This window comes from Parus major, chromosome 3 (assembly GCF_001522545.3).
Source record: "Parus major isolate Abel chromosome 3, Parus_major1.1, whole genome shotgun sequence".
In the NCBI taxonomy this organism is placed as follows: domain Eukaryota; kingdom Metazoa; phylum Chordata; class Aves; order Passeriformes; family Paridae; genus Parus; species Parus major.
Genome location: NC_031770.1, coordinates 3,620,175 through 3,635,665, shown reverse-complemented (window position 1 = coordinate 3,635,665; position 15,491 = coordinate 3,620,175). Strand labels below are relative to the sequence as shown.

The 15,491-nt window shown below is 42.3% G+C and overlaps 1 protein-coding gene across 11 annotated transcripts in view; it reads left to right on the top strand.

Moving 5' to 3' along the window:
- Positions 1-6: 6 nt before the first annotated feature.
- Positions 7-15,491, top strand: part of USP34 (ubiquitin specific peptidase 34) — a 110,213-nt gene continuing 94,728 nt past the window's right edge. For all 11 annotated transcript variants that reach the window (XM_033513178.1, XM_015620865.2, XM_015620867.2 and 8 more), the window contains exon 1: positions 7-129. In XM_033513178.1, the coding sequence (XP_033369069.1) occupies positions 87-129 (43 nt within the window). In that variant the 5' untranslated portion in view covers positions 7-86. The remainder of the gene's footprint in view (positions 130-15,491) is intronic.

Genomic DNA, 15,491 nt, shown 5'->3' with positions numbered 1-15,491 from the left:
CCCATCAATCATCAATCAGCAGCACCGAGCGGATCAATCAATGGTCGGGAGGAGGCGGCGGCGGCGGCTGCTGCTGTTAATGAACAATGTGTGAGAGCTGCGCCGAGCTGCTGGAGGTGTTAAATGAGAGTAAGTGCGGCCGCCCTCCCCCGCTTCCCTCCCCCTGGGCCGGGACCCCGCGGACCCTCCTCTGCACCGGGTTACAGCCCCGCTTCGCCTCCTTCCTCGCCTCTCCCCGCCCGCCTCGGGCCTCCCGGGCGCGGGGTTCCCTCTCTCCCTTGCCATGGAGGAGCTCCCTCCATGCCCTGCTCGGCGCTTCCTTCCCTCTTCCTTCCCTGCTCCCCGCGGCCTGGGGCGGGCCTGCCGCCGCCGTGTCCCCGCTCCATCCCCCCTTTCCCTCGGGATCCGCATCCCCGGCAGCCGCGGCGGGGCCTGGCCGGGCTGAGGAGCAGCCCGGGAGCCGCTCCGGGGCAGCCGGGCCTGGGCTGGGTCCGTTTTTAAGCACCAGCAGCAGCAGCAAAGGCGGCTCGGAGTGATCCTGCCTCCCCCTCCCTGTGCCTGGCCTCGGTACGCGGTGCAGGTGCTTTTCGAGCACCGATTCTCCCGTAGCTATGAGGGAAGCGGCGGCTGGAGGAGCCTGGCTCGGCTTGGCGAGGCTGGGAAGGTGCTGCCGGGTGTTTGGCTTCGGGGGTGGTCTCTGGCTCCCTCCCGAAGTTTCCTCTTCACGAGTGTTACCGGCAGGGTCGGAGGGGTGATACAGCAGGTGTTCCCCCCCTGCCGCTGGAATCGGCAGCGTTTGGGGCACCAAATTCCCTGTAGGCCTCGTGTATCTCTTGGAACCTGCGCTCCGTGGTAGCCAAGGTACCTTCCCAGCTTCTCAGGAGCTCTGCCTCACGAACAAAGACGAAAAAACCACCATTTCTACGGATGCTGAGAAATTGAAACAACTTACCACCTGAAGTTTGTGATTAGAGGGAACTTTAACTATCTCGGATCTTAAACATGGCATTTTTCCTGGTTACACTGCAAATCCTGTTCCAGCAGAGTGGAGCACAGAATGCTGCCTAGGACAGGGTTTGGGTAGAGCTGTCTTCACTCTTCTGAGGCCCACTTCCACACATGTGCTGTTGTTCTTCCCTAGGATCCTACAGGAGTTGAATGTTGGCCTCTTTCTTACTGGGGAAATAGGGTGGTCAGTGATGGCCAGCATTTCATTTGGGAAGTAGAAATGTAGGTGTAAAAGTAACTTCTAGGAGAATTCAGAGGCTGGAATAAATCAGATTATGTCAATATTACACACCAAGTGGTTAGTTAAACAGTAGGTCCAAAATAAGACTGAATTTTCAGTTGTATGTGGTGACAGCTGCTTGTTGGAAGAGAAAACTTCACTTGCTTTGGATGCATTGATAAGTAATAATTGCTTAAACTTGATTTGGGTTGGCATGATCAAATAGAAAAAAGTTGTAACGTTAAATTTGATATCTCAAGGAATCCCTGAAATTCCAGTATGAATTGATTTTTACAGGTGTTATAAGGTAATTTGGATTGATGGAGAGAGATATTTCTGTATAGATAAAGCAATGTCTTCAATCACTTTAACAAATCTTTTTTAATGTAGATATATATATATAAATATAAAAGGTAGGGTATGGATAATTTAATGGTTCTGCATTATATAAGATATATCTCTGCTATTAAGTTGAAGGAAATGTGTCTTTGAAAGTCAAAATTCATTAGGAAAATTCTGAAGTACTGCTGCTATGTAGTTAATTTTGAAAAATGCTGTTTAAGTGGCATTAGGTTTGGCCTTCCCTTCAGAGAAAGAAGCCTGCTGTGAATCACCAGAACTATTTGGTGTGTGTGTTTGGATACAAAGATGTGTGATGGTGTTCCCTTCTCACTGGATGAGACTGAGTTGTGAGGAAGGGATGGTTTCTTTTATAACTCCCAGTTGAATTGTGTTCCTTAAGTAATAATGGAAGGTACATAATACAAAAAGGATGTCAAGCTTGGTTTTTTAAAATGCTGCAGCAGAAATGAAAAGTGCTAGTAAAGAATGGGGTCATGCCCGAAATGTGTGAGCCACAGGCTGCCAGCAGCTTCCTTTGCTGCCCACAGAGCATTTGGGATCATCTCTGCAAAAGAACTACCCAAGCAGGGTTTTCAGAGAGGTCCAGGAAACAGCATCTCCTTTCTTTTGGAATATTCTTGTTAAACCAAACATTTTTACATGGCCACACACTGGCCTTTGTCTTCATTTGCTCTGATGTTTACAAAATATAATTTGGTACCAATTGCATTACAGGTGACTTGGAAAGGGGAGTGACAGCAGCTCTCAGCGTGGTGTTTGGGAAGGAACACGTGGGAAACTTCTGTTTTCTTCCTAAGAAGTTACCAACTGAGGGGTGGCAGAGGGTGAAACTGAGCAGCTCTGCCATCAAACAGGCATATTTTTATTACAAGTACATTAATCCCTCTGCAAACTGCTACAGTATTAACCCACAGCCCATAACTGTGCAGAGCTGGGGATTTTGTCCAGCAGTGACCTTTGTGTAGGCCCAGGGTTATGTCCTGGGAAGACTCCAGGTCCTGCGTCCTGACTTTGTCACAGCCAGTCAGTGGTCCTGGCTCTGTGGCACTCAGGGGCTTCCTGAGGTGCTGAACTGGACACCTGTGGATTGATAAGCTTATTTTTTTGGCCAAAGTGTAGGTATGCATCTGTGCATTTAACAGACATTGCTATGCTTAAATGTGAGCAGCAGGCAATATTCTGCGGGCAGAACCAGCAGTGTTGGGTTTTTTGGTATATATTTATTTTTCTTCTCTTGAAGTATCTTCTTTTTCAGCATTTGATCAGCATGTTCAACCCAGTAAATTCCCTGATCCTGAAGTTATTTCCTGAGAAGTAGTAATTTCAAGTTATGATTTGATCCAGGAACTCAGTAAAATGCAAATTCCCCTATGAAATGCCCAGACTTTAGAGGAGTTTTTGCACTGTTAAGACAATCTGTTCAATCAGAGCGAACAGTCTTAATTTCTCACTGTAGGTTTCTTAGCATCATTTACATTATCCCAGGCAGGGTTTAATAGGAGTAAAGTCTATAAAGAGTCTGATTTTTCTTTAATTAATCTTCCACAATATAAACATTTTTAGTAGCCTTTAATAGAAGAAAAAAAGGGAAGACACAATGGGCTGCTTTTTAAGATAAGGCCACTTATTTACAAAAGGCTTAAGAACAGATTCTCATGGCATTAATTATAGGGGCTCATTTAAATGTGCACAAATTTTACAGGAAAAGTGCACTGAGGACATTCTGTGCTTTTATGTTAATCTACAGCGTTCTGTATCCCAAAATGAACCCTGATACACTTTGCATTCTTTGGTTTCTTTGGATGCCAGGTCTTGTCAGTCTAGGAGGGTTTATATTGAGTTTCATTTGTTCTTGAGTAATATTTACATTTCTGTGCTGTCCAGAGGCCCTGATCAGGACTGCTCTGTTTTGCTAGGCACTGCACGGATACCCAGATAATCTCAGCCCTAAAATAAGCCAGAAAACACAGAAATGTAACATCAGACGTGGGTTTGGCTGTCTCTGGTCTCCTACAGGAGCTCTGCAGGTTGCTGTGTCCCACCTGGAGCCCTGGGCATGGTTTGAGCTGCCTGTAGATCCACGCCATCCTTGCAAAGCCTTCACTCCCAAGTCTTGAGGATGTGGTGCTCTGTGCTGAGTGTTTGTTGAGTGTCCTGGGAGTGCCTCTTCTTGGCTGAAAGTGCCAGTCTGGTTCTCAGACCATTCCTGAATCAGCATCCTCACAGTCCTGGCTGTGGCGTGTCCCAGAGAGCCCAGCTCAGCTTGGTTGCTACGAGGCTTCCCTTTGGGACTGCAGCTGATCTTGATGTGTGTTGACTTAAAACCCCGTAGATGATTTTGGTTTAGGTTTGGTTTGTTCTTCTTGTTTGGTTTGGGTTTTATAAAAGTAAGAAACAAAGATTACAACATGGAAAAATAGGTTTTATTATGTAGTGGCAGCTGTGGTTTTAGGTTACCTTGGTAGGACTCGGTTATTCCCAGTTCTTGGTTTCTGGGAACAAAGTTTGTTTTCTTCCCAGCATTCTGCTTCACTTTTAAAAATTTTTACCTCTTTAGCCCATTTTTATTCCCAAACAGCTCTGAAATCTTATAAAATTAGTTCACACTGATTATTAGCCCCTTCTACATGTGATTCTACTACTCCAGCTTGGAGGCTGTTTTGCTCTTTATGTTTTCCCTTTAGTAAACCAGAAAAATAAAAACCCCCAAAGACCAACCCAGCACAAACCCCTCAGTTTACTGAAGCACAGAAGATGAGTGTGGACTCACACTGTTGTTTTAATCTGTTATCAATGTCAGCTGGCCTGCAGAACTGCTCACAGAATGATCAGGTCCATAAAACACTTGAGGTGCTGGAGTGCTTTACTGTTTGTGTAGTTCAGGATTGCCCTGAATTTGGATGCTGGAGATTCTTGGCTTGGCTCCTTGTCATATTGTTCTGGCACGTAGGGAGTACCAAGAGTAGCCTTGGAGGTTGGATGAGGGTATGTTTTACCTCGAGGTAGGTGAGAAATTGTGTTCCAACACATAGCAACTTGCAGTTTGCTCTTAGGGATCTGGAGAGGATCAATATTTTATGCTGTGAGAACTCAGCTATTGAGGATGTGTTATAAAATTACTGCAAATAATTAACATCATTAACATCACTTGGGTCTCCAAGAGCTGCTCTCACTTGTTCAGTGGTTACCTGTAAACTTCAGGATTGATTACTCGATTACCTCTGGTGTTTTGTGCAGATCTAAAGTTTTAATTGGCAGTTTCATGGTTCCTCTTGTGCAAAACTGTAGGAGATGTCTCTGTTGCATGGCTTTTATTTTATTTATTTTTTTCCTTTCTAAAAAGATTCTTTTTTTCCCCCTTAAGTGGTATTTCCATGTTCAGAACATCTGCAGAGGTGCTATGGAGGATTTACTGGGGTAACTGCTCAACCTTTTGGACCTTTGCTGTCTCCTGTTGAAGAAATTGTTGTTTATAACACTGAATTTCAGTAGTTTTTTTTCATGTTTACTTTCATCTTTGACCCTTTTTAAGGCAATGAGCAACCAGGCTTAAAGGAAAATGAAAATAACCTTTTCTTTATAGCAGTGGTGCCAAATTGCAGTTATGGACTGTGAAGTGCTACTCCAAATGAACCGGAGTAAACAGAGGGGGGAAAATGGAAGCAGGAACTTGTATCCTCACTAATTGTGAACTTTGTAAAGTGAAAGGGAAGGTGACAGTAGGACAGAGTTGGTTTGTTTGTAATTGTAAAGCGGTTGAAGGAAAAACTCGATGACTTAAATAGCTAAAAGGCTTCTATTTTTGGAAAGATATTTCAGCTTTTGTTCTGTACAATTATTTTGGTTCATGTTATTTGATGTGATCAGAAATGATTTTGTCCTGAGACTTTTCCTGTTCAGGCTGCTGCAAACTGGTTCCCTCTCATTGCTCAAGCTACTTGATCAGTGATGCTGAAGATGAGTTACGTAAGTCCCATTCTCCTGAGTTTTGTTGTGAGTTACAGACCACTGACCTGTATTTACCAAGATGCTTCTCTTTGTATATAGGGAAATCTTCTGTTGGATAAGTACTTGGAATAATATCCTTAATGCCATGAGGTTCTAGCACTCTACTAGAGTGGATTAGTCAGTGGATAACTTCAAGAAAAATGAAGAAAGCAAGAAAGGAAAAGTATCCGTTGCTTCATGTTCAAAAGATACTTGATCAGTGGAGAGTTTGAAGTCATCACGTTTCCCATGTAGGAAATCTTCCTGTTGGATTATTCTTTTGATGTGTTTGGTGCCCTGTTGCTTTCCCTCCATAAGGGTAGTTTTCAGGTCACCCTATTCCCAAGTAACTCCTGTGGCAAATCCAGGACAATGTGCTTTAGGCTATCTGGGATGTTGTTAGTGTTGGCTCCTCTACCAGAGCAGCTCTTGGAGCTGTCCTTGGCTGCAGAGGTGGTGCAGAGCGTCGTGGGGCATGGCAGGTGCTCGGGCTCTGTCACTCTGGGCTTCAGGGGGCAGGATCTTGGGGAGCAGACCTGGCTCCATTTCCCTTGGCCTGCCTTGGAGGTGATGCCATGGCTTTGGGAGATTGATGCTTTTGTCTGCTGTGGAGACACTTCAGGGCATCATGAGCCTCGCCCATTTCTTTAATTCATAGAATTCCTTCTTGTTTTTCTTCTGTGTCATTGCTAACACAGACTTTCTATGTTAGAGGTTTTAATTCCTTGCTACTTGATTTCTCTGTCACTGCAGTTTGCTTCCATCTTTCTGTGCTCAACTAACATTGAGTCAGAAAAGCAAATCCTGGAATCGTGTTCTGTGTACAAGTGATGAGCAGGCTGTGATTTGGCATTTTAGTGATTGGGAGGGAAGATCAATGTTTACTTCTTGCTTCCTTTTATTTCATCTGTTTTCTTCTCTGAGTTTTTCAGGTAGCTAATAGGGATTTCTGCAGCCCAAGCTACACCTTTGTAGTTGTGTCTGGATGCTGGAACAATGTGAAAAAGATTCTTACCATCCTCAGGAGCAAGTGGTTGTGCTGATTACTCAGTACTGCTTGTAGTAACAGCATGCTGCAATTAAACAGAGTTGTGGTCATTTAATTTCTGTCGTTTAAGCTTATATTGAGGTGATTTCTTCTTTCATTTTGTGCAGCAAGTTGGCAATTTCTTGAAAATGTGAAGAGGTGAGAAGCCATTCTTTCCACTTTGTTCCTTTCCTTGTATGGGAATTGATTTGCCATCTGAATGCTAAACATGGACATGCAACTATGAGGATTTCTGTGGTGTTCTTAACACTTAGTAAAAATATCCAGCTTGTTGTAGATTTACAAAGTTTTATTTCTGGAGTTCAGATCCAGTACGTCTGGTGGACAGTGAGCTTCTCAGGGGAACTCTGGTGCAAATGCATTGCAGTTCAGTGCATTTGTATAAAACTGCTCATGAGATTTAGTGCTGGAACCAGCTGGAACTGGTGGAAGAAGTTGAAACTTGTCAGAAAAAAATCCTTGTGGACAATGCACCTTTGGGAGTTGACCTTTCTTTAGCTAATTTGTAGAAGGGCTGTGAATAAGACTTGATAAACTTGTGACAACTGAGATTCGTTTGTGGATCAGCATCCCTGCACATCATTGGTTCTTATCATAGAAGTGAGTGGCAAAACTTTTTTTGCCTTTTTCTACATTTTTTTTTTGAAGAAGCCTCCAATTCATTGCACTGACTTTCACTTGGGTTTTTAATCCATGTAATTGTGTATCGAAACATGCTTTGTGCTGTTCAACACTCACTGTCTTTATCTTTTGTGCTTCTTGGCTCATTTTTGGGGGGATTTGATAATTTTTAGCAAGAATTTAATTTCATCTTCAGGAAGTGCTCAGTTGCCTATTCTATTATTCTGTGACACATAATTATTAAATTCTTCATAATTTAGGTTTCGATACAAACCCCATGGTTTTCACCAGCAGTGAAATTACTTTTAAGTGGGTGTGAACTGAAAAACTGTTATTTTTCAGAGTAATTTTCTGTCTGTAGTCTCTGTTCTTTGCAAATCTTGTCATCAGATTTCACTCTAAACTCTGTGGGCATCAACAAAACTGACAGTGCTTTCACATCTGTGCTCTGTCTGCTCAGAGGAGCTGAGAACAGTGCTGGAAATGGACAGTGAGGGGTTTGCTAGGGAGGGCAGCTCCAGAAAAGCTGTAGAGGGGGCAGAATATCCATATCTGCTGAGGAATTTGGGAAATGGGCTGTTTGTGGAAGGCACCTGTGTTCTGGACAGGAGGTGTGTGGTGGGATTGCACTCTGGGCTTGCAGGCAACAGCTGATACAAGAGACTGAAAACTTTATTCTTCCTTCTTGGAACTGTTATGGGATAACACTGGGGAGTGTGAACTCAAAAGCTTGATAAAAATAAGTTCTGCTTAGTTGAAGGCCGGTCAGTGCAGTAAATCCTTGTCTGTACTCACTGGTCTCTGACTTCGTTCACAGTTTACAACAAACTGTTGCTGGTTTACTTAGGGTTGAACAACTTTTACCTCTGAGCTACCTTTTTTCCTTAATATTTAAAGTGAAACTTGTGCCAGAGTATTTCAAGTCCTGAGTGTCAGTGCTTGATCTGCTGATGTAATATTTAGAGTAGATGCAGACTGATCAAGCTGATCAGAAATTGAAATCAGTTTCCATCAGCATCTTGGAAACTTGGTGGGTCTGAACAGCAGTGCCAGTTTGAGTCTTTCCAGAGTGACTTGGCTTTGAACTCAGTGTAGCCACAGCTACAGATACTGCCCCATGTGTACTTGCTGATAGGAGACCTGTAAAAACATTTGTTTATATCAAAATGAGATCTGTGAATATGTTTTCTGGTCATGGGGGATGCTTGTCATGAAACTTAACTGCTCTCTTGGATGTACTTGTATGGACCCTGTGCATTGCCTTCAGCCATCTCTTACTTCTCTTATTTTTTTCAGCCTATCAGCTTTTAAAAATAATTGTTTTAGCCAATTAATTACCTAGCACACCATGTGCTTGAGAGAATTACTAAATACAGATTATCTGGCACAAAGGAGTAGAAAATTTGAGTGTATATCTGAAAGTTGAGAGAGACAGTGACTTCATTGCTAGCCTGCCCTTTCTTAGAATTTTTTTGTCCTTTCTGAATGAGTGTTGCTTGCACCTGTGCTGATGGAAACAAATAAAGCCTTGGAGTTCAAATGCTGAGCAAGCTCTGCCTGGGCTTTCAATGAACTGCCTGAAGCTCCATTGAGGATAATGACCCATTGCCCATTTACCTCTCATCTCCTTGTTTAAGCAGGCTTAAATATACTCTGTAAGAAATGAATTAATCATATTTGCCTCTCTCAGATTTTGTCCCTGAAACCTGGAGCACAGTCATTACATGCTTTTATTGTAAATCTACTGGTAATCTGTTGCTTCTCATGGGCCAGGGTGGCTCAGTTGTGAGCTTTTTCTTTCTGGTTGTGGGGGAAAGCTGCTGTTGTTGTCTAAAACTGATTCACAGCGTGCCAAGTAGTACAGCTGGACTAATTTGCGAAGTTCTCCCTTGGAAATAGAGTGCTTCCTGGAGTAGGTATTTTAATTTTTGCATTCCTTGCTACTGCTATTTAAAACTAATAGAAAACCTCTTTAGTTTTTGGAACCCTGTTCATGCAATTAAATCTTGGTTCTACTTATAGTTTGATAGACTGAGTTCTGTGTCTTCACCTTAAAAGTAGTATTTTAAAAGAAGTTCAGACCTGGAGTATTAGAGAAGAATTATTCAAACCCAGAGTCATTCAAGTACTGATACATTATGTTATTGAAAGGAAAGAATGCAAGTACTCTCTTGTAAACTGAAGGCGAGCAATCCTTTATCTGAGCAGTAGTCTTGGCATTGACACTGTCAGCCCTAGCTTTGAAATTTACCTTGGGATAATTAGTGATATGCTAGGAAATGCTCAAATTATGCAGCGCTTGTCCAATCCTGCATTGATTCCTTAAGAAACTTGCAGTGGCTGTTGTCAAAATATTATGATGGGCAGCCTGACTTTCCACATCTAGTATGTGTTTTGGTGATGTCAGGCAGACTTGATTGTGGAAATACTGCCTAAATTGAGCTGGGTTTTTTTTTTGTTTTGTTTTGTTGGGTTTTTTCTTAATTAAAAGAGGAACTATGACACCTTCAATACAAAGCAAAAAACCACAGTCTTCCCAGAATTGTAACATCTTGTCTTGGAGTCAAAGACAATTCACAACACTGAGTTAAAATACAACTCTGAAATAAGACTGCCACTTTTTTGTTGTTTTTTAAACTCCAGCGAGTGGCACAGATGCTTTGAAATTGCTTTGTGGGCTTTTTTTCTTTAGTAATATGTAACTTTCCTTTCCCTGGAGAGGGAAGACTGCAATATCTTGAGAATCCCAAGATAACAGAAACATTAGGAGGTGCAGTGCAGACATCACACAGATCCTTTCGTGGACTGCTGTCTGACATGACTGACATGGAACCAGTGCTGATGTATTCTGCTGGACCCAGGCTCAGCCCTGCTGTGCTGCCAGCCTCCCATGGAAGTGCAGCAGCCTGGGCATCCCACTGGCCAGGAGCGGCTTTGTGCATTCCTGCTGGGCCCAGGGAGCCCTTTCAGCAGCTGGGAGTGTGAAAAGGACAATGTGGAGACTCCTGGTCAATCTTCTTGGGCCAGCAGAGCAAGATGCAGTTTGGCCCAGTTTATTCCATTCCCAGCCAGATATCCCACAAGCTGGTCTTACCCATTTCCTACTGGTGTTTGATCAAAAAGGCCATATGTGCATTACAGAGTGTTTAACTGATGGAAGCTCATTCTGCTCCTTGAACTTGTGATGGGAGTGGAGTCTCCTACTTCTCTGTATCCAAGCCACTCAGTGCTGCATGGGATACTGCTTGTTCCTCATTGGCATAACCCAGCCTGAACTATGTGTTTCACGTTCCCATTTTATCCTGGCCAGATTTCCACTGTTAGGCATCTGTGGATTCAGTATTGGTAAACTTTGAGCTGTGGCTCACTGAGAGGGAGAAGTGAGTTTACATAATACAGTAACTTAGGCTTGGCTTTGTGTGCAAGGTGTGGTGCTGCTGCTAAACCTGGCCTGGCTCATGCTGCAGCACGGCTGTTCTGCATGTGAGATGCTGTGTCTATTTAGAGTTTATTTAGATTGTGGTTCACTAGGGTAGTTCTGGGTAGGAGCAGCTCCAGTGTGCTGGGTAAATCTGTGTGTTTCTGATAATTGGCATTTGACTGCATTTAAAACAATGTGGCAAGTTCTCTTTGAGAAGGTGGAAGTCTGAAGATGATCTCAAGGATTTATTTTTTGGTTTAGGTGGACATTTGCAGCCATTCTAAAAGGGGGCATTTTAACCCAAAGCAAATGTGGCCTAGCATGATGAAAAAACTTCAGGGTGGCATCACTCCTGCAAAGTGCCAATTCTTAAATTGCATGCAGCTGCCCAGAACCAGCTGCTGCTGTTTTGCTCCAGACTGCATTTAACTTATTATGATTAAAGGAGAACAGATGTTTGCTGGAGAAGATAGGGAGGTGGGATGGGAAGGGAAATGTAGAGATTCAAAGAGAGAACTTGTTGGTGTTTGCAGAGAAACAGAAGATAAAGGCAGCAGTTACCTGAGGTAGCTGATTTGCCCTGTTCTGGTGAAGTTGTATCTTGGAAGTGCTGTCTGGTTGAACATACCAAGGCTGATTCTGCTCTATGCTGTGCACTGGAATGCTGAATTAAAACTCCTCAGGCCTTTCTGATTGCAGGGTGGCTCTGAGGAATTACTCAGGTGCTGAATAACCAGCAGATGATGTTGGGCCACCAGTTGAAACTGCTTTTTCCTTGCTCTTTTGAGTAGCTCCTGTATTTCCATTCTTAAGAACACAATATTGCTTAGACTTACAAACATTGCCAGTTTTGTTGAAATTGCCTTTGTTCTAAAGTTTGTGTCTGACACTATCACAGTTAGTTTTTTTCTGAGGAAATGAGAGTCTTAAAGTTGCTAATTCCTGTCTTTAAGCCATTATGTTGCCTTCAAAATATTTAATATTTGTATACTTCATAGTCAAAAAGTTGCAGGAAAGCAATTTATTTACCAGACTGCAATATTTACAAATACAAAAAGTTTAGAGTTCAATGTAGATTGAAATGAATTGAGGTGTGTTATGGGGTGGAGATGGTTGTAGTTATCTGTAGTGCTCTAGTCGTGTGATGTGTGTGATCGTCAGGGTAGCATCAAAGGTAGACAAGCACCTTAACTAGGCCATTATAGAATTTTATTGAGGTAGAGTTTGGGGTTACTGATCTGATTGTTTCTGGCATTTGAACAAGTATTTCTAATACCAAAGAATTAACTTTCTGTATTTTCTAGTTCCTTCTGCAGTTGTGTTTCTCTTTGATTATGTGTATCTACTCAGTATTCTGGGGTGCTTTTGTGTTATGGTGACTAAGAAGTAGAAAGGAGATTTTTTCCCTCACTGAAAAGTTGTAGGGAAGTTTGGACAGTTGAACTTCAAGCTGACACTGTCCTATGAAATACTTGTCAAGGATGGCTCCATAAAGGTCAGGAAGAACTCTGGTGAAGCAATCTAAGGCAGTCATGAATTCTTTATAATAAAAAAAAAGTAATTCTAATAGGTGAAGGGAGAAAGGCAATGGGAGATGCTGAGCTCTGTGGCTATCATATTATATACTGTTGATCCTAAGCAAAAGAAACCCCCTACTAATCACTGAAAACATCCCAATGCATTGAAAAAAATGTGCTGGTTCTCTGTGTGAGCAATGGTACACAAAAAGTTATACATTCTTATATGTATATACATAAAGATTTCTTTCAAGATTAGTATTATTGCTCCTAATGCTGCTTTGTTTAGTGTATGGCTCATTTCCTCTGTTTATTCGGTATCAGTGACCAATTTCTGAGAATAATGTTCATTCTGCAAGTGATCTGGGCTTTCCCATGAGAAGCTGGTATCAGATGAGGCTTGGGGGAGGAGGGGGAGGGAGCACAATCCATATGCAACTGGATCTTGTCACAGTTTGGTATATAGAGAAATTAGAGTTACAGATCTTAGAGTGTTGTATTATTTACTTCTGACTCTGGTCTGTTGCTGGAAGTAGAGAAAGTATGCTTTTAAAAATGATTATTTTTGCTTGCCATTTGATTTTGTACTTGGTATGATAAGTGACCTTTGGATATAAGATATTCCCTGCAAGTCCAGCATGATGGTTGTCCTTGAGGTCTAATTACAGTGTGTTCCTCTAGCTCCCAAGTTCTTGCTAAAAATGCACTTAGGAGCTTAGCTTCCTTTGGCCACAGTTGTATTTTGAAATTGTATTGCCCTGTTCTTTGCAGTTGATCTGTATTTTTCTCATCTTCTGTCATTTTCTTGGTTTAGTCAATTTATTTATAGGGGTCTTTATGAGTTGGGGAGCTTGTGTTGTTTGTAGCGTTGTAACACACTTTTAGCAAATCACCCTTCTGTGAAAGATTAGGTAAATCACCCAAGTTTTCATTTAGGGCCAGCCAAGTAAAACAGGAGAGAGGGGAAACAGCAAGGAAAATACCTTTTTTATTTTTTTTTCTGTGAAATGTTTTAAATTTTTACTTTGACCATGGTGTGTTTTGGCTTCTTGTCAGCTGCTTGAATAAACAATTACACTTTAAGTCAGTCTGATTTTTTTTTTTTAAGAATATCTGAAAACTTATACACTAGAAGATATTAAATCACATTAGTTATGAGCTCAGCTTTTTGTTCTGTGGTTTTACTGTGATAAAAAGATCTGTAAACCATCTTGTGACTACTCAGTGAGATGAGTATACCTTGCAAGTATGTGGAAAGACCCCATTTCCTGCATTATATTGGTAGAATATATTTAGCTGGAATTTACCTGCATCCTAGTTTTCCTTCTTTCTGCTAGTTAGTTCTGTGTTTAAAGCCTTCAATATCCTGGATTTTTGAGACTCTAATAGTAACCACATCTTTGCCCACAGATGAGCAATATGGGGGTGAAATTGCTCCAGATGGGGCGGGGCAATTTTACAACTCCGATTACTCCAAAGGTGTTTACTTCTCCCAGCTTTACATTCCTCACACTTCCCTTCCCAGCTTCCCCTGCTCATAAAGTGCCAGCCCGAGTATTCCTCGGCTTACAAAGCCAACAAGAATGTGAGTAGTTTTCAGCTGGATCGGCCAGTTGGATTTGTGCAGTTCCTACTCTGGAATGCTGATGCTGTTTGAAATGTGTGGTTACAGATGCCGTCGTAGTGTGGGTCTGAACTGGGATATATTGATTGTGAAATTGCATCGAGTGCAGGGTGAAAGGTGTTGGTGTGCATGTAAGAGGAAAAAGGAAGGACTGGAGGGTGGGAAAGTCTGAGAGGCTTCAACTGAGCAGAAAGAGTTGGTAGAGCAATTTAGAGAAAGTTGAGCTCAGAGATAGGGAAAGAGAATCTCTAACATTGCTGCTTTGCGAGTGCCTGGAGAAAGAAGCAGCCCCTGCAGACAGGAAGGAGCTGAGCCTAGGATTGGACTGCCACTGCTGAGACAGTGAAACTTAGAGATCCTGGAATGCCTGGCTGGAAAGCTCTAGAGCACATATTATCAATTCTTATTCATGAGAGCACTCAGGCTGCTGCTTTGATGAGGTTTGGAGGCTCTTGGAGGACTCAAGGATAACTTTATGTATCCTGTGGGAATCACTGTTTCCCACAGTGTTTCACTAGGTGTGAAACTAGGGAGAAGTCTTATCTACTACATCAATTTGCAGGCAGGAGGCTTGGTGCAATAGAAGTTTTTGCAAAAGTTTGACAAGATTGTTACTGCTGGATTTGAAACAGTGAAAGTGTGAGAAAGTGGGGAGGCAGCAGGTTGAGGAGGTTCTGAGGCATGGCAGCATGCTGGAGTATGGGAGAGAATAAAGGACAGGCTTTATTCTTAAGTGAATGAGTCTGGGTTATCTACTGACCCCTTCAAGGTAGAAGAGAACTAATTTAAAAGGAGAGTCAAACATCATCATTTGAAAGTGAAATTGTGCAGCAAGGAATTTCCTACAGAATTGATAGAAATCAGAAATACCCAGGAATGATAATGAGTGTGTTTATTCCTGTTGCTTTTCCAGCTGTACTTTTTTCAATTAAAAAATTCTTTGAAATGCTTCAGAACCAATTGCATCTCTACTTTGAGCTGTATGTGCCCCTAAACAGAGGTGCTGTAAAATCAAGAGTATCCACAGAGCTGATACTCAGAGGAACTCAAAGGACTGTGATTGAAGTTCTGGTTCTGAGGACACAAATTAACTGAACAAGATAATTTCTGCTAAGGAGCAAAAGAGGACTTGAGCTTAGGCCCAGGAGGAGAAGCCCTTCCACATGGGTCACCGCACCTTTTGGTGGTGGCACAGACTTTGCTATGTTCCATGGAAAACTGCAGCCTCAGTGTGCTTCCTCCTGCTTGGAGCATCCTGTCTTTTCAGGAGTAAACCCAATATTATTTCTAGGTACAGAAACCCAAAGGGAAATCGCATCTGTAGCCACTGTATTAATTATCAGTGATTAAGAAATAAGACCAGTTGGTCAGTGTGTGAGATGTAGAATGCATAATAAGGAAAATAACAGGTTCTCCAACTTGTGCAAATACCTCCCCATTTTTTGACCTGGGGCATTAGTTTCAGCATTTCCATAACTTCTCTATTCTGTCTTCTTTACATGGCAATTGTAGCTTTTAAGGAGCCAGTTTGCTTAACTTTCGGTTCTTTATAATCTCAAAGAAGGAAATCTAGGAGTGAGTCAAACTTTTGCAATGAAAACGCTGCTCTGGAAGTTGGAGTTACTGTCCCACTTGTTAGAGTGGGGTGATGTGGGGATGAGGGAAGTGTTAAAAGTGTATGT